General features: G+C 33.7%; 2 protein-coding genes across 2 annotated transcripts in view; one reads left to right on the top strand and one right to left on the bottom strand.

Moving 5' to 3' along the window:
• The window catches only part of LOC148956520 (cytosolic carboxypeptidase 6), a 77130-nt gene extending 52475 nt beyond the window's left edge, over nucleotides 1–24655 (top strand). The window contains exons 11-12 of the mRNA XM_089085688.1: nucleotides 15471–15586; nucleotides 23824–24655. Coding sequence (XP_088941814.1) covers nucleotides 15471–15586; nucleotides 23824–24527 — 820 coding nt within the window. The 3' untranslated portion in view covers nucleotides 24528–24655. The remainder of the gene's footprint in view (nucleotides 1–15470; nucleotides 15587–23823) is intronic.
• A 549-nt stretch (nucleotides 24656–25204) lies between these two features.
• Nucleotides 25205–27354, bottom strand: part of LOC148956519 (transmembrane emp24 domain-containing protein 1-like) — a 41007-nt gene continuing 38857 nt past the window's right edge. The window contains exon 5 of the mRNA XM_089085676.1: nucleotides 25205–27174. Coding sequence (XP_088941802.1) covers nucleotides 27103–27174 — 72 coding nt within the window. The 3' untranslated portion in view covers nucleotides 25205–27102. The remainder of the gene's footprint in view (nucleotides 27175–27354) is intronic.

The following is a 27354-nucleotide window of genomic DNA, read 5'->3' as shown; positions in this document are numbered from 1 at the left end:
TTCTTCTGTCTTGGATACAATGAGCCATAAATAATTTTGGTTGCTTTTTTTGGGGGTTTGGACTTTACAGCCATTCAAAATTTTGACAATTTGACTTCTTTGTATGAAGGAAAAGAATTGCTAAGATTGTGTCAATTTTGGAAATGGTGCTTATCTTTCCGATTTACACATTAATTTAAATGAAAGTTTTCATTATTTTAAACACCTATATGAAAAATTGAAAACATAGTTCGAATTTCTAGATGCTTCCGAAATATTAAAAAACTACGGTTTAATAGTACTCGAAGCCGCACCAAAACTGGTGGCCATCGCCAAAAATCTTTCAGCGACCCGCTTCCGTAAACAGTTTGGTGTTCTGCTATCATGGTCAGCGATAGCGGGCCGCCGAGAATTTCTAGCACCAAATTACTTTCCGATATTGTTGGTTCAGCTGAGAGGCAAATGTCAGTCAAAATCCACTATTTAATAGGAGATGCAAAAATTTTGGATTCCCTTCAAAATGTTTTTGAATTATTCGTTTACTATGGACTTTAGATTGTCTTTCATTTGTGTGTGTGGTCTTCGATATAATCATCAGCTTCTAAGACACTGAATGCTGACCAATGTCTGAAAGTAGTTATTTATTCAAAATTCCATTCCAAAGATTCCAATTTTGGCCGATAAACCATGCACAGTTTGTCACACGAAAACGTGTCTCTACCTCAGCGCAATCCCCTTTTCATCTTGTGTATCCACAGAAAGGCTGTCATCAGATGAAAAACAAGACGAAAAAATAACTAGCTTGATCGTGATTGATTTGCTTCCAAAATAGGAATTAACACGGTAAATTCAGTCTTGGAAATGAAGCAGTCACATGCTATGAAAATGCAGCCATTAAGTACATATCCTAAATACAGAAACTTAAGCACATTTTTGCAGCTAAAGCTACTAAAATTAAAGTTCAAATGTGTTAACAATGGCATTCTGGATGAGAACAATAGGTGAAGGGGTGGAGCTACTGACCAATAGAGCCAGGGCATACAGAAAAGAATAATTATTTTTTATCTTGCTTCTACCGGACAAAACCTCTGCATCTTTACAGTCCAATAGAAAGAATAATATATAGTAAAAACAAGTTGTTTTTACTGTTTTCTGTTTCTTTTATTTTGTTTTCTTTTACAAGCTGTTTGTAACCAGCGGCCATTGACCAACAGACTGAAAACAGCTTGCCAGTGAAGATGAAGTTTGAGTTTAACCTATGACCAGTTAGGCTCATATTAGCTACCCTGTAGTATGGAGTGCAAAGGCCCTGCCAATGGAGCAAGGACATAAAATAAGAATATCGCAGTAAGAATGGTCAAGATTCTAGTGTTAAAGACTGACATAAAGTGCTTTACCACACCTCCTGTGAACCAAATTTATCCAGTCAACACTCCAAGTCCCTCCGCTTCAATTTGTGGCGATTCTGTTAATGTTGTAGGAATTTTTTCGTACAAAGAGGAAAGGGCGTATGAAGAAGCCAAAGGCGAGGCTGTAATCTCTGGCGCTCTGACTGGAACAGCTGCCGCAATCGATTGTATGAATTTGCCTAGCGTTTTTCTCAAAAGAGTAGCAACTTTAAATATCATCATGGTCACACTCACACATAAAAGAAAAGGAAGCTACTTGATCAGATTGTATACCAGGACAGAGATAATGTAGAACGGGATGAAAATGATGATGTTATTTGGCGTCTATTGCTTTTTGGAACAGACATTTTTCTTAGTTGGCATGCATTGCAGCTTTGGCAGGAAATGTTCTGTCGTTGCCAGAAACATATGCGGCGGCAGAAAGGGTTTTCAGTGGTACAGGACTAATAGCTGCTGCTAATAGTTGAATGTTTGCTCCATACCAAGCGTATTTTTTATACATGACATCTACAACATTGTCAAAGCTGTTAAGGGGAGTGAGTCTAGTCTATTTCTAATTAAGTTTCTTGAATTGTTCAGCAAAAATAGCAGCAAAGAAAGGGCTACTGCAAAATCTTTTAAAAGTTAAAGAAGAAAGGTTGTAGGTCACATTATAGATTGTGACAGCAAGTTTTTGTTGCTATGCCATTGAAGAGCAAGTGAGCGAGTCAAAAATAAAAATGAAGAGCAAAGACACACACAGTTAGAAGGCATGTGACACTAAGCATGTGAGCGAGTCAAAAATAAAAATGAAGATCAAATACACACTCGGTTAGAAGGACAGCGGCGGCGTGTCAAAAATGAAAATGAAGAGCAAGGACACACGCGGTTAGAAGACATGCGACACCGAACATGTGAGGAAGTCAAAAATTAAAATGAAGAGCAAAGACACACGTGGCTAGAAGACATGCGACACCAAACATGTGAGCGAATGAACGAAAATCAACCTGGATAGCGAGAATCAAAACGTGTCAAAATTAATAATGATAGTGATGATGATTGGGTTTAGGATTTTGACATGCATCAGGTCATCAATGCCTACTATACCTTTGTTAAAAAAACAAAGGTTAGGCGATATGTATTTCATAATCACGAAAGACAAGCCGAGGTAAAACGAACCAAACAAATTGAAAATAATAGCGATGATTATTAGGTTTTGGATCTTGACATGGATAAGGTTAGGTAAAACGAACCAAACAAATTGAAGGTTATAGCGATGATTATTAGGTTTTGGATTTTGACATGGATAAGGTCATCAATGCCTACCATAGTTTTGAAAATAAAAAACCTGGACTAGATAAATCGTAGGAAGAAAAATAAGTTTTTGTCCCACCACCTCAACAATCAAAAGAAACAAAGGTTCAGCGATATGTCTTTCATAATGACAAAAGACAAGCCGAGGCAAAAGAAGTTTGTGTCCCACCACCTGACCAATTAAAGAAACAAAGGTTCGGCGATATGTCTTTCATAATGACAAAAGACAAGGGAGACAAAAATTAAAGGTCTAATTAAAAAAAAACATAATTTTACAAGGGCACTACTTATCATTTAATGTCCATGTGGGCGTGATGACACCTAAAAAAGACTTAATTTGTCTGCGTTTAGAAGACAAGCGACAGTGCGAACCTATATATAGAAGCCTGCCGTTTGCCGAGACCCTGTACTATATATATATATATATATATATATATATATATATATATATATATATATATATATATATATATATATATATATATATATATATATATATATATATATATATATATATATATATATATATATATATATATATATATATATATATATATATATATATATATATATATATATATATATATATATATATATATATATATATATATATATATATATATATATATATATATATATATATATATATATATATATATATATATATATATATATATATATATATATATATATATATATATATATATATATACATATACATATTTATAGCATATATATATAGTAAACATACCAGTGTTACATAAAAAAAATCATGAACTGTTTTTTCTTCTGACTTCCCAGAAAAGGTAGAAGTTGATAATCAGACTCAGGGGCGAATCTCCAGCATTTTTATTGGGGGGAGGGCAAGAGGGGTCCATATCTGGATAATCAAAGGGCATGGGATATATAATTTTTTTCTCCATATTATTGGGGTGCCCCCCCCCTTGCCACCCCCAAACGACGCCCCTGGTCTGACTATGAGTAAGGAGAAGAATGTTATTAATGACTTTTGCAGGTGTTTCTCTAAAGTCGGGAGTGATGTATCAAACAGTTCGTGGTAACGAACTGTAAGTAAGGAGTGACCCGGCTCAATAGTAACCGAACTTGTGTTTTGCCCAATTATATTGCCTCATATTTTTAGAACACTGAAAAACTGAGTTCGGTGGTTCAGCTGCACGATGGTCCGGTTGCACGGGGGTTCGATTGCAAGGTGGTTCAGTTGCATGGTGGTTGGGTTGCAAGGTGGTTGAGTTGCGCGGTGGTTCAGTTGCACGATGGTTCACTTACACGGTGGTTCAGTTGCACTTAGATTCAGTTGCATGGGGGTTCGGTTATATGGGGTGGAGTTGCACGGGGGTTTGGTTGCACGAGGGTTCAGTTGAACGGGGTTCGGTTGCCTGGTGGCTCAGTTGCGCAGGGGTTCGGTTATAAAGGGGTTCGGTTGCAGGGTGGTTCAGTTGCACGGTGGTTCGGTCGCGGGGGCTCGGTTGCTTGTGGTTCACTTACACGTGGTTCAGTTATACGCACACCCACATTCAGTTATACTTGAATTTTATTATTTTGAATACCTCTAATAGAATATAAGTATATGGGACACGTTTCGATGTAAACTAATGCACAATACAAAATATGAGAATGGATATAAAAAAGTAAAAAAAATCATAAAAAAAGAAATAGTGTTTACCTAAATTCTGATGCAGAATCCTGGACACTGATTCAGTAAGATTGTTAAATGGTAATATTTCATCCAACTGCATACCTAAGTACCTTAATGACTTTTGACGTTTATTTAGTTCAGCAATAGAATAATTTTCCCGTATCCATGGGCAAAAATCGATAGTCATTTTAAGAAAATTAACTTTATTTCTTTGGATTTAACCTTAATCGGTTCACCCGAGGCCAAGTAGGAATATGATTAAATGATTGCACTGTAAGCTCTATCAGTGTTCTTTCGTTCATTGCTGCTCAAATTATAATAGCGTTATCAGAAAATATGGATACAAATACTTTTTTTTATTTCCAAGGCCTAAATTCCAAAAAGTTTTCTTTAATGTAATTAAAAGAACTTCTTGAATCATTCACAAAAATTAAAGGTCAAAGGACTGAACCCTTGGGTGCCACGTTTGGCACTTCGTACATGATGTACATTATATCTGGCTTCGATATCCCTTCGATGACATTTGGAGCTGACGTCGGAGAGCTTTGGTAAAAGTATTCAAGCTTACATCCCGTCAACTGATTACACTCTAAAAATTTCCACCGTCTATGGTTCGCCAAATAAGATGAAGTATCAAATCAACGGTTCAACGAAGATTCAAACTTCACAGGCTTGGTTTTTACTTCAACCTTCTTTTCATTCTCTTTTGAAACGCTTCATCGGGATATTTTTCAAGTATATTTATTAAAACATTTTCTAAATGTCCAGAGTGTCCAGATAAAGGCATAAATTCTTTCGAGTACACCAATAGCGTTGACAGATTAACTGCATCTGCACCATTTTTTGTTTGCAACATTTTTAATTCTTCTATTTTCTACATTAATATCTTCTTTTGTTACTTTTAAGGTATTTTTTTTTACTATTAGTTCTTTTCATCGACTCTAGCCAATGTATTGTCAGGTGATTGATAAATTTTAGTATGTTTGCTATTATCTTCGCTTCCTTTCAGATTGTTTAGGATTTAATCTTTAATAATTTCTTGTTTGAAATCGGCGAATGTTCAAAAATTAACTGCATCTGCATCATTTTTTGGGTTTGAAACATTTTCAATACTTATATTTTCCAAATTTACATCTTCTTTGGTTATTTTTAAATTATTTTTTACGAATAATCTTTCACCATCGACTCTAATCAACATATCATCAGGTGATTGGTAAATTTCAGTTAAATTATTAATATCCTCACTTAAACACTTATTTTTAAGAATTTGTTGGTTAACAACTTCGCCCTTGAAATCGTTTAAAATGTTTTTCACATTTGTAAATGTAAAAATCACATTTACAAAACGAGTGTCTGATTTTGCATCACCTAAATTAATTAAGTGTTTACCCTGTATATCAACCCTTTCACCGTTATTCAGAAAGGGTCATCCTATTTTAGTTTTGTGTTTTGTTTTAAGGTTTGTTTTATTATATTTTTATCAGTTTTATTCTTCACTGAGGACGGTCAAGCGGAGGTCTCGATTTTATGTTTTATCATTACTCGCAACCAAAAGATCCATATCAGTTTCTTCTTCCAAGACATTCATATTAAGCGTTAAATCTTTAAATTTATCTTCTTCAAAATCTTTAGCACACATTTAAATTTTTGAAAGTATAAGTAATCATAAATCAAGTTCAAGAGTAAATTGGTTTTACCAAATCCAAAGTTTCCCCAAATCAATAGTGGAAAAGGCCATTTTCCACAATCAATAGGGAAAAGGAGCTAGCTGATGTTTATTTTTAAAAGGATCTTTATTTTTTCCACATTCATATAATTTAGTAGGTGTTTTTCCATCCATTTCCTCGGTAACATTCTTTGTTAAGTAAAATTTAATTATGAAGCTTATAGCTTTGAAGCTTATAAGATCAAAGTTAATTATGAAGCATAACTTTAATACATAACTAGCTTAATTATAATACCTTAATTAACTTAATAATACTTAAACTAGCTCATAGATTCAAGGGTTTAAAACCCCAAGGCACTGTGCTTACTTATCTTTTAGCACTTTTCTTTTCATGTCATTCGGATCTAGAGCTTTTTTGTTCTGTTTTTATAGGAACATTATATGCCTGTTAGCTCTTAAATTATACTAGGTTTCCGAAAGCTTTCCACCTCTCCAAATAGTACACCCTTATGGTTTTGCAATGTTATTTTATCCTTTACGATATTAGTTTTGATACCTTTTAGTTTTTTCTTTGCTTGGTTGTCGTCATCACCATCTTTTAGATAGCATATACTTTAGATCTTAAACCAACAAACTCAGATAATATCTTACCAGACATCTCATCCTTCATTAGTCCTATGACTTTTTAATTTAATTGAGGAAATTCATAGGGGTTATCATTCTTGTTATCTGAAGTATCGAATATATCATTTAGATCAGGTTTTATATCTTGTTAAAAGTCTTCGGTTCTTATATCATAGATAGACCATATAGTGAAATTTGTGGATAAGTAGTTTAGATAATTCTAAAACAGTAAATTCAATGTATATAGGTTTATCTAATTGTATTTTTGATTTAGCCATTCTAGCTACTGAAAATGTATCGCAAAATATGATTTCAAATCTAAAGTTTGGTTTTTTTGACAATTTTTTGTCTTTGTTCATTATTTGTAATTATTTATTTGCTCTTTTTCTTACATTTTCCAATCTTTCCAAAACATGCATTATTCACAAATTTAAAGAAATTTTTGTCTAAACCATTCTTTCGTTTTTGACATAGTTTAGTATTATGATTGCTATAACCGTTTAAATAATCTGCTTCTGTGAATGCTAGTATTCTATGTACTTGTTTTATTACTTAAACATGCTTAAGATAAAATTCTAAATTTTTCTAGTGAATAACATAATTAGTTTTATTCTGTAGAGTTGTACATAATCTGTACTCATAATGCTCGGGAGCTGGAGGTAAATATTTATGTAGGGCATGTAATTGCCTTGGGTATTCTAAATCAACTTCTTAAATTGCTCCCACATTTTCCTTATTCATTTATGACCGAATATGGTTTTGTAGTAGTTGATAATAGTCTGAAGAATTGTTTTTTCTTAAACGGTTGGGTATACCAATAAATGTAAAGTCCTTTTCAGGTAATTGTTGGGACATTGCACAGCCATATAAATTGTTAAAATCTAAGTACATTAAATAATTAGAGGGTTTATTTTTATCATAATTTTTCATATAGTTATTGTTTGCTTTGGCAAATCTTTTCATACACTCAGATACTCCTCCTCTTATTCCCTTTTTCAATAAGCGTATACATATCTTCTTCTGAAAATAAGGGAATTTCAGGTTTAGAGTCTTTTAAGAAAGCCTCCCATGGGAATCCTGGTGCTGAGAAGAAATGTAAGGGATGAAGTTAGTAATTCTTTAAGCCTACATTTCTGAAATTTAAATTACATCAGAGAGTAGGTATAATCTAGTAGGCACATCTCTTTTTAGGTATAATTTTGTGTGGTCTAAGACTGTTCACAGTTGAATAATTTCCAAATAGCCTGTACTCTCTTATAATCTTCTTCTGATATATTTTTTTCCCGCCAACTTAGAATAAGACTTATCAATGGAAGGTAATTTTCTCACATTCATTTTATCATATCCATCGATATATTCATAAGGATATACACCATTTTTTATTATTTTTTTGAACTCTTCATTATTATCAAAAGAAGTTGATGTATAAACGAATTTTTTCTTTAAACAATCACGCATTGATTTACATTCACATTTGGCTAGATTTTCAGATAGTTTATCCAGAGATGAAGCCATGAATCGAAATGAATCTATAAAACGCATTTCATAATTAATTTCTTTATCCTGATCATTTTTACTTGTTATTGATTTTGAAAATGATATAAAACTTTCAGCTGAATCAAAATACCGTTATCAGGTACGAGTTCTCGAAGAAATAAATCCGAGTCGCATTTCGAAAGGTTATGCATTAAAATTGGAATACGTTTTGGAATTCTAAATTTTTGATTAGATTCAGTATGTGTAAATCCACGTACAACCCCTGTCATAGGATCATGATCAAAATGAATATTATGATCCATAATTTCTTTCTCATAAATATGGCATTTTTTATTCGTTGTTGTTCTCCATTTTTCTCTCACTTGTTCTAGTGTAAATCCATGATCTCTTTGTCTATTTTATAAGCTATTTCTGTAGTCACTTCTGTTACTTTTTTCACAAAATGTTTAGCTGCGTCTTCACCGAAATATTCGTAATATTTATTTTGTTCTGTATCAACTGAACAAAATACTTGGAATACATAAGTAAATGGTTTTTGTTCTGCTACTTCAATGTTTTTACCCCTCTTTTGATCAAATTCTTCATTATACGACTCAAGAAGAGCTTTGATGCAATAATGAATTTTCATTTATGTAGCTACATTTATAAACTCAATTTTAGATCCTGGTTTTGGCATGATGATATCAGGATCTTCACAGTTATTCTTTTTAGAATGTTTTTCAACTGCTCTTATGTGAAATGTCTTCCACAGTAGGCGCAGAGATAAATTTTCTATTTATGTTTAGTAATTTGAATTCTCAGTAATCTGCTGAGATTTTTAATTAAAACATAGTAATTATGAAAATAGAGTATATAAATCACATTTGTAGCAGTTTTACCGTTAATTTTAGTCTGGGAAATATGGGATCTTATAACTGTATCCTTTTCTATATCCAATAAGCATATTTTAATACTATATTTATTTTAAAATTTATGAATATCTTGAACATCCATTGGAAAGTTAGTAATTGCTTTGAAATTAAATTCATTTTCATAAGGTTTGTATTTCGAAAGTCTATCAACATATCGATCATTCGCTGGCTGAAGATCAGCTAAGATTGACCAAAGAAAGCATTTATTATGACTGTTTTTATGTTAATGCAAGCTTTTTTAGTTTTTACAAATTCAGGTAATTCTTTATAAGTACCTCCGACATAATTTGGTAAACTTGTCATTCTACAATTTATTCCATCGACTCTTTTAAATTGTAAGCCTGATCTGGGGGTGTTTCCAATGACTAATGTATTTGTATTTCTATCATTACTATTTAGAAAGCTTTGATAGATGTCGCTATCTTTATTCAAAATCCAGGAATAGCTATCGTAATGAATAGGTCGAGTTCTTCATTATCCTTCTGAGAATAAAATATTACACATGTTGTAAATTGAACTCTATAACTATCTCCATCATTCATTCTATTTTTAAATCTCCAACAACAGTGGCAAAAGTGTTCCAAAATCAGCTCCATTTGCATTCATTGAGATATTAACTGAAAGGGTATTTTCTATAATCCGTCGGATATCTTGTCCTGGGCTCTTATCTTGTTCCTCATCTTTAAACATATACGCTCGAATATCTTGAACTTCTCGCATTTCTTTTCTTATTTATAAATAAATTTGAAATATCAATATTCCGTTTTTTGTCACTCTCTCTACCAGTTACATCTCGAATGAATTGTCGATTTTTATCAACATCCTTTTTATTGATGGCTGTTTGGTTATTAGAATAACTTTTTACTTTATTCTTCACTTCATTATAATTTCCAGCAGTAGAAATCTTTTTTGATTTTAAAAATCTTTTAAGTTCAGTAATATCTTTATTTCGTACACTAGTAAATCGAAGTTTTAAATCTGAAATAATTTTGTTCTTTTCTTTGATTTCATTTTCTAATTTTACTTTTAATTCAGGTTCAATATTGTAGTGATACTGCTTTTTGTTTTTTTTCTCTTTTTACATTTCGCGACCATTAAATATTGTGATCGCACATTGAAATTTTATAATTAAGATGATCATTGATGGTATTGAATATTTCAAACTTATTGCCAATAATCTTTAAATTAAGGTCTTTGGCAAATGACCGCAATTCATTAATTGTATAATGCGGTAACCGATTTTTTATTTTGATGAATTTGGATTTTCGTTGTAACAAACTTTTAATCACTTCCGCATTGTCTGCCATTCATTAGGAGCTGATTCTATTAAAGAAAATTCCAAATATTAAAAATAGTCAAGCCTGAGGAATTTTATTGCCTGCTATTCACTATTCTTGAGATTTTCTTTAGAACATGGACATCTGTTAGTGTTCATTAATATGTTTAATAATTTAAATTTGTTTAAAAGTTTAAATCTGTAATAAATCGAGATTTATTGTATGTGATGTAAAAAGGTTAGTGGAGCCGAGTCTTTAACTGGGGCAGTTTAAAAAAGAAATGATGTGCCAATGATTAAAGGTATTTCTACACATTGTGGTTGCAAGAAAATTCGTTTTTAAAAAAGGGAGGCAATGAGGGAAACCCCTTTTGAATAAAAGGAAGTAGTGTTTGTACTGGCAAGACTAGCGTAGAAAACAAACTTTTAGAACTCTATTATTCAAACTTTTTCAGGTTTTACTGTATCAAAAAGTAAAATCAAAGAAGTGTTACAAAATCAAAATAGTTATTCTTTCCACCATCCAGCTTATCATACATTAAAAGAGGATGCGTTTACATTCATAGCGTCGATTACCAGTGGCAATCAGATTTGGTTAATATGCAGCAGTATAAAAGTGAAAATAAAAATTTTAATTATATTCTTACAGTCACTGATTTTTTTTGTAAATAAGCTTGGTGTATTCGTTTAAAGGATAAAACGGATAAGGAAATTATTAAGGCTTTTACGGATTTATTTAAAAATGAAAAACCTACAAAATTAAAAACAGTTAAAGGTAAAGAATTTGTTATGAAAAACGTAGAGCCAAGAAATTCATTGGTTCTCATCTGAAATTGAATTGAAAGCTCAAATTGTTGAACAGTATAGTGGACCGATCAAAAAGAAATTATGGAAATATTTTACTCATAACAATACAAAAACGTTGGACAGATGTGTTATCGTTTTTCGTTGACATTAGAACAATTCTTATCATCGATCCATCAAAATGAAACTAATAGTTCAGAGTTCAGAGTTTTTATTCCACAATACATACACAATCCAATCACATCACTCCTAATCCCCCTCGAAAGGCACCGTGGCCAGCGAGTAAAGAAGGAAAGGGAAACAAGGTGTACACTAATTTCTTTCCTGATGTCGAAGTTCAAAAACCATCCATAAGCAAATTCAATGTTGGTAATTTGGTTTGAATTAACAAACGTACAGGTATTTCCTATAAAGGTTTGCTGCCAAATTACATGGCTGAAGTGTTTCAAATAGCTGCAAAGAAACGTCCAACCCCTATAACGTATGAGCACTCGGATAAAACTGGTGAACTCATTATTGGTGGTTTTTACGACAAAAAAACTCTCAAAAGTGGTTCAATAAAACTTTCATTATATAAATGGATCCTATAAAGTTGAATAATTTGTTAGAGAGTACAGTGAAAAGTAGAAAAATACAAATAAATATATTTCAAGAACGTGTCTAAGAGCAAGCTGGATTTCGTGACTATACTGAAAAGTTGGAAGCTCCAATCGTTGAAGCAGAAGAAAAAAATGCAAATATGATTACTGATAAATTACATGAAAATACAAATATGATTAATGATAAATTACATAAAAATGACATTAATTTAAGAAGACGATTGCAACGACTGGATCAATCTTTTAGCAACGCAGCAAATTTTCAAGCAAGCAATCAAGCTCACTCAAGTCATGCTATTTTACCCCCAAATAAGCCAAATTTCATTGCTAATGTCGATTCTGGGATAGATGAAGAACATTTGAGAGAGATCAATAAGGAATATGATCCTAAGGGATTCAATTTTGAAATACCTAGTTTTTATTTAGAAAAGTATCAATATTAAAAGAGACTATAGATGAATCAGGAACACTTAACCAAAGATATGGTAGAAAGATTTAAGGTGCGAAATCTAGCGAACTAGAAAAAAAGCATCATTTCGTAAGAATCTACAGAAAAAAGTTAAAAGCTCTTAAAGATAACTTTGATGTTATACATACTCAGTAAGGAACTTGGATTGACATGAAGGCAAATGATGTGATTGAAAAATTGTATAGTTCGCTAGGTAGCAGAGTGGCTGCAAATATATCTGACGAAGAGAGAAATGGAGCTATGGACCAGCTTAATTCATTATTCGCAAACAAAATTATGCAGAAAAATGAATGTAATACTATTTACAGCAACTGTCTTAGAATCTCAACTTTATGAATAAAAATATCTTACTGTTAACTGGTTTTGATTATTAGTAGTAGTTACAAAAGCGAAATCGAACAAGTAACAAGTAATCCGATTACGTTAGATCGAAACTCTAATTTTGAAATAGTTTTAACTCAATGTACACTTCGGTTGATATCTTTGCACCTAAGCATTTGATTCTACAGCAGCTGATCTTGAAAAGAAATTAAAAAAAATTAGACAAAGGTATAATTTTAAAGGTTATTGAAAGAAAAGGTGAAGATAATAATAACTATTTGGATATCGATCTAACAATTAAATGTTAGATCGAAGAAGTAGTATAGGAAATTATTATAACATGATGTATTATATATTAATAATAATACTATATTTAATAATTCTAATAATCTGTACTATTGCGTTAAAAAAGTATTTATAAAATCATATCCATTTCTTATTTTTTCAAAGCTTTTTCTTTTGTCACCTGTTTTGATGGAAAATTTTTGAAAATGTAGATTTTTCATTTGAAAATCGTCTAAATTGGGTTGAGAAGGGGGTAAATTGAATGGAGTTGATAAGTGGGGCGGAAACCCCATTTCCTATACTACTTATAAGTGATGGCGTGATAACTTCTTTAGCTGACGATGCAGCCATTACTGTTTTCACCAAGATATTCTTTAAAACAGTGGAAAAGGCAGATTGTTGACACGAATGTCTTCGTGAGTGTGAGCTGCCTTTCTGTCAATACAGAGAATACCAGCCTCGTGATTTTTAGCAGAACTGAGTCTCTATCCCTGCTTAACTCTGTAGGTATATATGGACCTGAAGATGTTCAACAAGATTACGGCCTGCTTTACCTATGATTCCATATTGACCGCAATCTCAGTTGGAAGAAACATAGTGAAAAAAAAAATCAGCCAAGCTTCTAGAGGTCTAGGGGTAATCCGAAAACTGAAACACACATTTCCAGTCTCAACCGTCAAACTTATTTATAGCTCCATTCTTGAAACCTAGATTGAACAGGGTGCTCGGTTATGGGACAGTAACCTATTAAGTAACTACAAAAGAATTCAAATAGTGCAAAACTAGGCAATGAGAGTACTCAGTGAGTTGCACCAGTTTGAAAATGCAGCTGCATGTTATAAGAAACATCGTATTTTGAATGTTGGAAAACAGCAAGACTACTAACTATAAGTTTTTGTATTTCATTGTTTAAATAAGTTATCCCCTGAATACTTCTGGAATATGTTTTCCCAAAGTTCTATTTACCATGAATATCCAATTAGAAATGTTGACCATCTGGCTCATGAAATCAGTCACTCAACGATGTCAGGTTTCGCTATTAGAAACTACGGTGTTTTAGTGTGGAATGGTCTCACTGATAACATTAGAGAGGCTGGTAACTTACTTTTGTGTACAAAAAAGTTAAAAACAATAAATGAAAATATCAATAATAAAACAATAAATAAAATAAAGGTAAGTAAATTTTGTGGGTTTTCGGGAGGGGATGTAGGAAGGAGAGGAGGTGGGTAGGTTGTGGCGTCGACAAGAAAGAAGGGGGAAATCTTGCTCCAAGAGGATTTTTATCAAAGTGTATATATGCAGCTTTTTCTTTTCTTTTTTTCTGATGTTTTTTTCTTTTGTATGTTTTATTTTTAAATATTAATAAGATGTTTTCTTTTTTTGGAAGAAATAATAATCTCCTTTTCTTGGTTTCATCTTTTGTACGATTTTAAAAGTTGGTTAGAAGATACGGCCACCCACCTAAGATTCTAAGATTCATTCTAAGATTCTTCTAACATTCATTAAATACCACCCAATTGATAAGAAATCAAGTGGAACCAGCGATTTGATCCTTATTTCAGCCTAGACGCAATATACCAGAGCCTTACTTGGGGGGGGGGGCACTGGCTCCGTACTGTCGATCCATTTTTTTTATTACGTTAGACATAGTATCTGTACATAGTTCTCTGTTCTTTTCTGTTTTATTATCACTTTTCTGTTTCATTATCATTATCATGTTGTTCTTTCCATTCCATTTTAAGTTCGGAATTATTTCCTTTATTTTACTATTATTTTAATTTGAATATAGCTGGTTTAATATTGGTTTCTCTCTATCTTTTTGACTGCTCTATATCTTCCTTATAATCAAACCACCGCTGCTGTTAGCGCTAAAACTCACTACAGCACAAACCTGTATTTAGTCAACTGAGATGCACAGAGCCCTCCTCCAGCCCAATCTATTCAAAGCTTCGCTCTTTGTCCTCTTTTATGAAGTTCCAATTTGCTTTAATTCCTTCCTTATGACCCTTTCCCACCATTATGACCATTAAGGGATGACCAACTTTTTTGGCCCAAGATTAATGATCACAAAGCAGATCTTATTGCAACCTGTCATCCATCATTAGTAAAATGGCCTAGAAATCTTCTGTCATTGCTTCCCTAGAAAGTGGGATCGAACTTTCGGCAAGCTTATTGTTTGACATATGTTCAGCCTAATGAATACCTAAGACTATCTTTAGAAAATCCCTCCGAAAAATACTTCACCATCATCATCAGCCTTTTGAAGCGTCCACGCTTCAGAGTCATGCTTGGCCACTGTCATGTGGCCAAGCATGGTCACGCAAGCAAGGACTTTTGTCTTTTATGTGGTTTTTTTTTGCAAAGTGTAGTTGTGTTTATTCTTTTTTTTTTGTAAAATAAGGTATTTATCTGTCTGATAAACAAAAAAATTAGCAATGTATTTTCTTCAAAATGCTTTCAAATGGTTATGTTTTAGTTTCATGTATTAATTCCTTTTTATATTTATTTTTCCCAAATTCAATTTAACTCTATCAAACAGTGCCTACAATGATTTCTCTATTTTGTCCCATTTTTCAGTCTTCTGAAATTAAAAAAGATTTCGATTAGTTTCTTTTTTGCATATGGATGGTTTGAGAAAAATACTTGTTCCGACATAAAATTTTGTCAAAAATAATTTCAGGTATTTATCCGGATTTCTGAAGGAGCATGTCAATGTTTATACACTCAATTGTTCCCTTTATGGATATCCAGCAGACTATGATGGACTCGAAATTATTCCCTATACCCAGGAGTCATGTAAGCTATAATTTATTACCAAGAAGGAAAGTTTCCAAGATGTTAGGTGTTTTACAACAGAAGTGTATATTTTAACAAGCATCATGAAGCATCACTTTTTTACCCATCAAGTTTTCATTTATCTCCGTCCTTAAACATCCAGACACTCAGAAAGTCAGGCGAGAGGAAGCCTTGGAGGGGGATCCAGGGATAATATTTGACCCCGCCCCATTTTTCCAGGTTTAACTATTTCTATCGTATGTTCCTATAATATTCGCGTATTTGTGCCGACATATAACGTCCATCCGATGCATGAGGGGCGGTAGAAATAATGACTAAACTTATTGGCTTATGTTTTGTTAGGGCTCTTCCATAAGCCTTGTGTGGAATAGAAATAGAATAAGTCAGGTCAAAATAAATTTCGAAGAATTACAGCTTTTTAAGTGCTCAATCCTAAATTATTGATATCCATTTTGTATTTGCTACGGATTTCAATCCAGTTTTATGTTGTGCCTCCATCTGGAATTCCCTACCAGTTAAAATTCGGCTATGTCATTCTTATGGACAATTTAAAAACAGCTTACCAACTACCTCTTATGCCCAGACAGTTAGTTCTCTCCTCCCTTCTTTTTTCCCCTCTATCTTTCCTTTTCAATTTGTTTAATTCCTTTATTTTTAATGGCATGGTAGTTTTTGGTGTTGTTTAATTTTTTTTTCTTTTTTTCTTCTTGTCTTTCTGTTTTATTTTAGTGCTATTATTTAATGTTATGTTTAGTGTCCCACTCTCACAGGCCAAAGAGCCTTTGTGGGGTCTAAAGTTCTGTAATTATTTCTGTGTTTCTTTCAAATAAATTGATTGATTGATACAATCAGCATGTAAAAAATTCATTTACAATCTGCTTGATTAAGAAAGTACTTATTGCCGCATCAGATTTGATCCAATATCTATCAATAGGGTACTCAGTGGATACGTCCGTTTACTTTATGAGGAACGGAGGAGGGCTAGATCCACAAAGGAGGCTTCTAGCCCCCTATCGCCTACTATTGAAGGCGAAAGCAGTGTTTTTTAAAAAAATAATAGATTGTCATTCTTTAAACCAAGCTTAAATTAAAATTACCATTTAGACCATTTTGAATTAAAATCAAGTAGTTCCGGACATCAAGACATACGCTAATTGTAGAAAAAGCCAAGACGGATAGACCGAGTGAGTGAGATGGCAAATCTGGTATAAGCCTCGACGGCTGAAACCCTTCAGCCATTAGAAAACAAAGCGACCTTGCACGAAATAAATTTTAAAACTATATCCTGTTTTTTGAAAGCAGATGATTTGGTTTGACGGAATGAAAAATGGAGTTGCAAATAAAATTTGTAAGATTTTAAAGATAATACTAAATTTTGTAAGATTGGTAGTTTTAATAGCTCCGTGGTATCACAGTTGATTGATGCTCTGCTTGGCAATATGAGACCCGGAGTTTGATTCCAGCTGCGCAAGGTTAGGCTTGCTACCGGTCGATAAAAAAAGACCCAGGAGCTGAAACGTTGATTCGACGCCCTATGCGCCATCTTCACTGCACCCACCGTCTTTACTAATAATACTACCTGGGTAAATGAAGCTGTCCACTTGACTGATCTTCTCGTTACCAAACATCACCTCATTACCTTCACTTATTCCTAGTCTTAGCGACTTACTCTTTAATTTTCAAACCTATACCTATAATTAACTATTTCAAACCTAATAATTTACTTACCGTGGTGCAGATACATACTCTGACCACAAACGGTTGATTGCCAGTTTCAAACTTAAGCTAAAGACCGTGAAGAAATGTAAAAACCCTATCAAGTCCTTTGACGTCCGGAAGCTCCAAGACAAGAGTCACCAACAAGCGTACTGTGTGAATCTTGCTAATAGGTTTGCAATTCTTTCAACTGAAGACACAACTGCAACAGTAAACAAGAGATGGGATTCTATTGTACAATGTGTGCGGGGTATTTAAAATAAATGAAATTCATTAAGTTTAAGGCTTATGCTTACCATGCAGTTTTTGGCTGATTTTAAATAGATCGCGTACCGTCTTCAAGTTTCAACAAAAGATAAAAATTTTGGTATTAATCGATAAATTCACCGCATTACATTTTTTAAATTTGCTTCAGATTTTTTTTTAACATGGAATTTTGCGACTAAGCTGAAGCTACTATTTCAACCGAATAGACAAGGTCTTTATATCATATTGTTAATTAGCTTCAGATCTATTTATTCGCCATGCCAGATTTTTTAAATTGCTTTGAATTTTCTATAAAAAAAAAAAAAAAAATGTAAAATTGCTTGAAAAAGCAAAAATTGTTACCACTAGATAGACCCTGCTTCGCTATTTCTCATTCAAAGAAATAAAGGCGGATCCGTCATGAAGGGTGAATGTAATGCCTCTAGAGGCATTAACAAAATGCAGTTTCGTCTTACAGTTACAGCCTGACAAAGTGACAAGGCAAAGTTCTTGACTAGACTAGTTTGGAATATTCTTCTCTGTAGTTTATCGGACTCTGTGATTTAAACAGTTTCATTACGGGAAATAAAAACGGAAGAAGAATATAAAGCAAAACTCGGGACAATTCAAAAAGTATCTAATCTTGGATGTCCAATTCGATGTATTTTGGTTATAGAAAAAAAGAAATTACATCTTTTAATATTGTTTTGTTCAAATTTGTTTAAAAAATTGGAATATAATTTATTTATATAAGTTTCATTAGTTTATCTATGTATCTTTATTACCAATCCACACAAAGTAATGAAAACGTAGCATAGAAACGATAAGATCTTCTTAATTCATTTGTTTTAAAATTATACCGAATCACAGGCAAACTTTTGAAAGTTAGCTTGCGAAAAAATAAATAAACTCATAGATTTGCTATTCATGATTTTTCCAGTATAATAATCACTACTGTTATAATGGGATCCAGTGCCTAGACTACTTACAGTCCCAGTTGAAAAACTAACTTTGTAGATATTGTTTGTTTGTTTCCACTTATTTCTCATCAACAGTTTGTTCGTAATGTCAAACCAACAAAAGTGAAATCAGTAAATTTAATGTCACATTCTTGACTTGAAGAAACAATTTCTGCTCAGATTTCAATATAATTACTAGATTAGTATATTAGGTACTTAAGTGTTATAACAACAACACTTTGCTCTTGATCTGTAATGAAACCGGTTCTCTGTCTTCACTCAGAGACAACCATCTTAGATAGGGCGAGAAAATCTACTTTGTGGATATATTTTAATTAAATATTTAATATATAGAGGCGGCTAGATATTTAATACAATGTATTCTGGCCGGCCTTCTTCGCTCTTTTGTATTTTCCATAATTTTGTTATTAAATTATTATATTTTCCTTCACATTTTGGTATATTTCATTATGATTAACCCAGCTTTACTTCTTTAGTGTGGTCGCTATAACACGTAAGCACTAAATATTATTTAAATATACTCCAATATATGAGGGCAACAATGGAAGGAAGCATGATACTCTGATTAATAGCAAATCACTACAACTATGAAGTAATAATTTCTTTGTTCTATTTTTTGTATATCCTAGAATTATACCGGTAACTATCTGAGGGTGGGTGTATTGTTAAAAAAGCTACCACGGTATTTGGAAAAATAAATTTTGTAGTACTCTATTTTGTGAGGATGTTTCCTTGAGATGTAACCAATAACACTGACCGCACCCCCCCCCCCCTATTACAGAGCCGTTCCTGGGGTTGCCGGCGCGGGACAAAAAGTAATTATAGCGCCCCCTCCCGACTCAAATATGAGCAAAAAAAAAAAAAAAAAAATCAAAATCGGATCAAACTAAAATGCTTGCTCTATTACTACTATTACTATTTACAGCTTACCGCAGCACCAAGCCAGGTTACCCATCAAAAGTTACGAGCCTAAGAAAACTTGCTCAATTTTGAAAAAGGGGAGAAACACCCCAAAAACATCAAGTGATCTTAATGGAAATCACACCATCAGATTCAGCATATTAGAGAACCCTAATTAAGAGGTTTCAAGTTCCTATATACAAAAATGTTGAATTTTGCATTTTTTTGTCAGAAGAAAGATCATGGATGCGTGTTTATTTTTGTATTCTTTTTTTATGTTTTTCCCAGGGGTGGTCGTATCGAACCAATGCTCCTAGAAGATCGTGATAGGACTCATTTGATCGGAAATCAAAAGTTCTAGTGCCCTTTATAAGTGACCAAAAAGACTGGAGGGCAGCTAGCCCCCCTCCCACACCCATTTTTTCTCCAAAGTCATCGAATGAAAATTTTGAGATAGCCAGTTTGTTTAGCGAGGGCCGTTTGATTAAAATAAGAAGCCTTATTAAAATCGCTAAAAAGCTTTAGCGTGAAGAGCAAGATATTGAGAAGTGGGGCAATCTCTTCATATACGGAATAATTTCTGTTCGTTTTGAGTTTTAATGCTGCTCCTTACTTTCAGTTGAAAAAACTTGTTTTTTTTATTTGTACCATACAAGGACAGGACCTTCGCTAAAGCGATTTCTGAATCAAACACTTGCTCACAATATATAAAACTGAAGATCAAAGGAGTTTGATGATTCAGGTGCTTCTCAAATATTAATCTAAAAGTAAAAATTTGGTCGACACATCCTATTACAAATTTATCTACAGCATCTCTATGTCTAAAAAATGTCATCATATTAAATAATTTGCTTCCTACAGAAAAAAAGGTTGTGCCTCTATAGTTACCACACTCACTCCTCTCATCTTTCGCCAGGTACTTCCCCTCTTTCACAAATCATATTCATAATCTTCAGACACTTATCTCTAACTTCATAACCACCATATTAAAAAAAAACTCATTAACCACGCTATCAACACCTGGGGCCTTATATTTTTTAATCCCTTTAGTACTGTTCCTACTTCTTCCTCCCAAAATAAATCTTCTTTCACATTAAAAGTGTCACAAACTTTTTCATTCTTTTCTATATCTTTTACTGTAAATCCATAAGGGTTTAGAACATTCTCAAAATGTTTTGCCCATAAATCTTATAACTCTTTTTTTTATCACTAATTGTAGCCCCCTTCCTATCTTTAAATTGGACAAGTCCAGATTGACTATTCCCTTTCAATTTATTAACATGCCAGTATAATATTTTACTATTTAGCCGTCCAGCTGTATCTTCCAGATCTTAAGCAATTTTATTCATGGTCTCCACTTTACGCCTCCTTAGTTAATTAAATAAAAAAAAACTAGTTTTTTCAACTGAAAATAAGGAGCAACATTACAACTTAAAAGGAGCAGAAATTATTACATATATAAAGGGGTTGTCCCCTCCTCAGCACCTCGCTCTTTACGCTAGGGTTTTTAGTAGTTTTAAAAAAGCGTCTTATTGTTCTAATTAACGGCCCTTGTGTTTCAGGAGTCATTATTAAAGAATTGGGACAAAAGTCAAACTTTAGCGTAAAGAACGAGGCGTTGAGGAGGGGGCAATCCCCTTTATATACATAATAATTTCTGTTAGTTTTAAGTTTTAATGTTGCTCCTTACTTTCAGCTGAAAAAACTTCGTTTTTTTAATTTAATTTCTGATCGCTTTTCAAATAATGCCGGGAAATCTGGCCCCACCTCCACGGAGACCCCCCCCCCCACAAAAATATCCTCTAGACAATCCAATCCCGGTGAAAATTTACCCCGGACAATTACTCTTAAAAACTCTGCGCGTAAAATAGAGATGGAAAAGAGAAAGTAAGACATAAAAAGAATTGTATAAGAATTCTGGCAAATTCCCCCAGTGTATAATTTCCCCTGACAAGTTCACTCCCTGGAAACGTCCCCGTCCATGGAAAATTTCCCCGTGGAAAAACCCCCAGCAGAAAATTTGTCCCCCCCCCCCATTCAAAAATGTATGTCTACTTCCTAATAGCAAATACTATGCGCAAGCATCGGGAAAATTTTGTAATTGAAGACCTTTCCCCTGGGGGTGTGGGGGGGGGGGGGTCATGTTATACCCAAAGGCATAGTCATTTGGTCTTTCAATAATGATGAAAAAAATGGCTATCTCAAAATTTTGATTGGACGATTTTCGGAAAAAGGCGGGGGAGGGGGCCTAGTTGCCCTCCAATCTTTTGGTCACTTAAAAAGGGCACTAAAACTTTTATTTCCGTTCGAATGAGCCCTCTCCCGATTTTCTAGGGCCCATGGGTTGATACGATCAACCCTAAAAACAACAACAAATAAACACGCATCCGTGATCTTTCTTCTGGCAAAAAAAACACAAAATTCCACATTTTTGCCGATATGAGCTTGAAACTTATCCAGTAGGGTTCTCTGATACACTGAATCTGATGGTGTGATTTTCATTGAGATCACTTGACTTTTAGGGGCTGCTTCTCCCTTTTTTTGAAAATCAGGAAAGTTTACTCAGGCTTGTAACCTTAGATGGGTAAGACTAAACTTAATGAAATCTATATATTTGAAATTATCATAAAAAGCCGATTCTTTTGATATATCTATTGGTATCAAAATTTCCATTTTTTAGAATTTCGGTTACTATTGAGCCGGGTCGCTTCTTACTTCTTACTTCGTGGTAACGAACTGTTTGATATCTTAACGCTTTCTCCATTTTGGCCACTAAAACTATCTAAAAAGGTCACAACTTTTAGAAAAAAATTGTATTTTGCTCATGGTTGTATCAAACCTATGGTGGCGCCAAGACATCAAGAAGAGGCTCACATTGTCTGCGCTTACAAGATAAGTGACTATGAGAATCAATATCTCATATCTCATAATAAAAGCATCTCGCGTAGCCATTTCGGGGCCCAGCCTTGAAATCAGCTACATAGTTCTTTTTCTTATTAAAATTGGCAAATTGACATTTCTGGCCACAAAAACGTTCTAAATAGGTCACAACTTTACTGTCACTTGCCTCCTAAACGCGGATGATTTGAGCCTTTTCTTGATTTCACGACGCCTAAGTGGAATGTAAATTAAAAGTGGTACTTTTTTATAATTATATTTTATTATTGGACTTTTAATTTTTGCTTTGGCTTGTCTTTTGTCGTTATTAAAGGAATATCGCCGAAATATTGTTTATTTCTATTGCTCAGGTGGTGAGAAAAAAATTTTGTTTTTCTTCCAACGGTTTATCTAGTCCAGTTTTTTAATTTTCAAGGTTTTTTTTTATTTCTATCCATGACCATTTTGATTTCTATGCATGATCATATAAGAAAATACTTATATGATGCCATTAATGATGTCATAAGAAATGCTTACATGATGTAATAACATAATACATGGCGTCATTTGCAAAAAACAAAATTAAATCTCTTAACGATTTTTCGCAGAGTTCTGACCTATCTAGATCGTTGTTTTATGCCAGAATATCCCAAGATACCAATTTTCCCGAAAAAATTTAGAGAGATTTTTGCTAAGATTTTTGAACTAAATAGCCAATGTTAAATAAAGAGCTAGGGAGGATTCACTTGCGTCACAATATGGGCAACGCTCTTTGTCCTCGGTGATGCCGTCGCGCCTCCTAGCATCGTCCTTTCAGTAGGAATTTATATGCTAATAATGTATTATTAGCATAAATAAAACGGTGGAGCTGTTTCGGTGCAGTGAGATGGTTTGCTGTCTCCGCTCCCTCATATTTGTATCAACGAAGAAGTTCATTTCTCCGTTCCTATCCCCGACAGGGAAACCTGCTCACGTGACCTCATAGTGGCATGAGGGTGGACCTTTCACCAGTTTTCCTAACCAAAATTGTGACTGCTAACAGCGCTGCAGGGTTACCTTGAGGACTGGGGCCCCTAGAGGAAATCATAGCCTAGCAAACATCACAGCATTTGCAGTGGCTTCTGATTAATGGATAACTCTTCTGGGTTTGGTCTGTTTAGGTGGGCTTTTTGGGCTGAAAAGCCTCTTCATAGCCGAGTTATCTATAACGTGTTGGCTCCCCATAGTAGCATAATATTTGTAGGCATGAATCTACAATGAGTCGGAGGTAATAGGCTTGAGATTGTCTGTGCAGGATTTCAACTCACGTTGATATTAAATCTAAAAAACAAGTTTTTAAAACTGAAAGTAAGGACACTAAAACTTAAAGCGAACAGAAAATATTCTGTATATGAATAGGTAGCCCCTCGGTAAGGATTTGGATAGTTGGGGACATAATTCTTTTCTATTTATCACCATTTTCAGAGAAAAGGAAAACAAAAGCTCATTTAGTCTAATTATACTACATCTGTATTTCAGATTCTTTGCTGGGACGAAATCTAGCGCAAACTTTCCATAAATACTACCGTTTAACGAATCACATTCCACCACCACCTAAGGAACGACCGTTGCGACCAAAAGGCTGGCTGAAGCCACGTTCGTTATCGAGAACCAAGAAAACTCCAAGAAAGGAATATGCAGTATTAGAGTCTGAAACCGATAATTCAGGAACACCTTCAGAACCTGAATCATTTAATGATGATTTTACGAATTTTAACATAACAAAAGTAGACAGAAGAAATCGTTTAGATGTGGAATTTAATGTAAGTGATCGGATTCGCAAAGATACTGGAAGTGGTAATTTATGCACTATTTACGCACAAGATAGCGATGAGCCTGTTGTGCTTAAAAAAGGAGCTTTCGTTTCACCAGGTAGCTCCCCATCTTTTAGAAACAGACGTCTGATAAAAGAAACAGGGGATAAGTTAAGAAACGATCTTGTAATAGACGTAAAAGCTGCCAGACGGAAACGTAGAAGCAAAACTGCTTTTGCCACGTTTCCCATTCAGAGGCCAACTAGTCTACCATCTCGTGGGATACTTTTAAAGGCCCCTATTGTTTGTTCAAGTAGCGAATCAGAAGACATAGCGTCTGATCACTCACGAGCTTCTAGTCTTGAAAGCAAATCCGGGCGAAACCTTTTGAGTGTAGTGGATTTTAGCAGTTTAGCCCGAAGCAAGTAAGCTTGCAGCAGTAAATTTCATCGACCTCGCTGGGAGCAACTTTCTGTCTTCCAGTAATGGAAAGCTGACTTTACTTTTCATAGCATTAATTAGTGGTTCTCACTATTATTAATATAATTTTTCAGAAGCATTAACAAGAGAAATATTTTAATTGGCAAGAGCAATTCAGTAAACTATTACACCAACAAATTAAATATTATTTTATTTCAGTCTTAAATTACTTATAATTAATTTATACCACACCACTTTACAGGCTAGATTCATTCGCTTTTTTCACGTCGTAGTGCTTCTGTCCTTGTGAGTGGATTCACAGGCTTCACTGAAATTTGGACAAAAATTGAACGTGGATTAAAGATCTTCCCCTTAGGTTTGTAAAAGCTTTTGCGTTTTTTTTTTTTTTTTTTTTTTTTTTTTTTAACCAAAACAATTTTAAATCCCATCTATTCGGAGCTAAACTAACTTAAATATAATAAAAAACATCAACAACGCGGAATCTTGAATCCCATGAATCCTTTAACAGGACCTCTGTTTGCAATCAATTTTATATTTTTTTAGTTTTAGGGAACAAGCAAAATGCAGAAAATTTTCTCTCTTTGATGAACTATTGTACATTAGAAGAATTGCAAGGCTGCAGCGCTATAAGTCCAACTAAAAATGCTATCCAAAACAATCAAAGAAACCAGAATGCATATATTTATTTAAGTTATAAGGGGACTACATAAAAGATAAGTAAAAGGCACCATTGACTAGGAACTGTCCTACAATTCTTTCACTTCAAAAAGTGACGTATATTCCAGGATATAATTTCATTAAGTTTACAGAACCAAACATCAGAGATGTGAATTTTTGAATGAAAAAAAAAAAAAAATTAATAGAACAGATACAAAAGATACAGAAAAAACGAACAAAAACAAAACGTCTAAACTTTTTAAGTCGACAGCGGCTTCCATTATACAGGTCAAAAATGCCCAATAAAGGCAAAAGAAAAAAAAACAACAGTAAGTAAACACCGGAAATAGACAAAATCCTGTTATCCACCAGGTTTTCTTCTATTATGTTCTGCAACAGAGTCTTCGGCAGCCAGAACCATTACATATCTAGGAAAAGGGGGTTCAGGAGCCAAACAAGAGAAAAAACGTATTAAAATGCAAAAGAGAAAGAATCTCTTGCAAAAAGAAATAATAAGAAGACAGTAGTACAGTCTTGGTGTTCAGATTGCCCAGTAGTTAAACATTAGCTGACATCTGAGAGAAAACCATAAAACAGAAATCTAAAACCATTATATAGGATCTACCCGGAAAACATCTAATTTTTAAAGTTATTCCAAAGATATAATATCTATTAGGTTTAGTTAAACTAAACGTTAATAGCGCAATAAAACGTATTTCATTAAAAATAAAGAAAATACCCAAAAAGGGGCGAGATGTTGATAGAAAAAAATAAGATTTCGTAATTTTCTTTGAGGAAAAAAATAATACTAGTTTTGAGAAGTTGAAGGTTTGCGTTATTTTTCCATTCTTTCTGCCAGTGATGATTGTCCAACTCTCGCAGTAAACTAAAGAACTACTCATTCGAATGGAAAGTTAGGTCCCAATGCATTTTTTCAAGCAAAAACAGAGATGAAATCACGATATAGGACCGTTTTACGAAAACATCTAAGGATTTTTTTTTGCCAGAAATCGACTATTTTAGGTTAAATAAGGTCAAAATCTATCAGTGGAAAATTTGAGATCTAATATCAGGCTGTAAGTATTGAAAACCATATAACAATACTAATGGTCCTGAGCCCCCTCCCACTGTTCAAAAAGAATTATAGCCATAAATTCACTTTTTTTTTATTTTCCCCCTTTCCCCTAAGGGAACATCTTCTGAGCCCCTATCCCACCTAAGAGTCGTACCTGTGTGCCTACGCTATATAGCTTATATATAATGGAAGTTATTTACTTAAACTAATTTAAAGCTTCACTTGAGAAGGTTCATTGGTTTAAAAACTGTATGATCACACACCTTTTTATTGGAAAGGTCACAGGAGGGGGGGGGGTACAAATAAACCACAAAGGTGATATGTAAGGCCCACATTTTTCATATTTCCCAAGGTTCGTCAGATGGAGGGAGGTTGAACTTGCCCACTAAGCATCCTTTAATTTGAATGATTATTTTTTCACTAAATGTTAAAATTGCCGTAAAACTATGGAAAAAATTAGGGGTGGAAAATAAAGCAAATATTTAAAAAGGTTGGGACCCTCACCCCTCCACTAGGATTGGTATGAAGATTCCGCTCCAGGAAGGCTGGAGAATTATGCTCTAAAATATGCACTATGACATTTGAGACACTTCTACTGAAAAAAACCTCCATATGTGGGATTAAATAACAGAGTTGATAACCTTCATTTAAACGTAAAAATATGCTTAATAAGGTTCCTTTGGAGTAACATTTCGAATTATCAAAAAACTCAACACAAAACTTCATCTAAGGCTACAAAAATTATGACTGACCTTAATGCCCATAGAGTAGTCTATCAATGAGCCATTCATAAAAAAAAACGAAAAAAAAAACACTACCCATAAGATTGTACTATAAGTGCCCTCTTTTCCATAAGCTATGAATCCGAGACTGTTCATCGAAAAAACTGCGAACAAGAAACACCTACAAAAAGAAAAGACACACTTAGTACATGCAACAGTCATTCACGCTGGAAAAAGTGCAACTTTTATGAGGGCTAGTTAGTTTTTTATTTTATTTTTGCCATATGGTTCAAGTCTAGTGTTAAGTAAGATTAGACCCCGGCGCCGCGCCGATGAGGGAAGACCGGCGGCGGCGGGACCA

The sequence above is a fragment of the Artemia sp. Qi Xiang Cuo genome, chromosome 1 (assembly GCF_049724085.1).
Source record: "Artemia sp. Qi Xiang Cuo chromosome 1, ASM4972408v1, whole genome shotgun sequence".
NCBI lineage: Eukaryota > Metazoa > Arthropoda > Branchiopoda > Anostraca > Artemiidae > Artemia > Artemia sp. Qi Xiang Cuo.
Note: the sequence above shows the minus strand (reverse complement) of the source record. Positions and strands in the feature narration are given on the sequence as shown.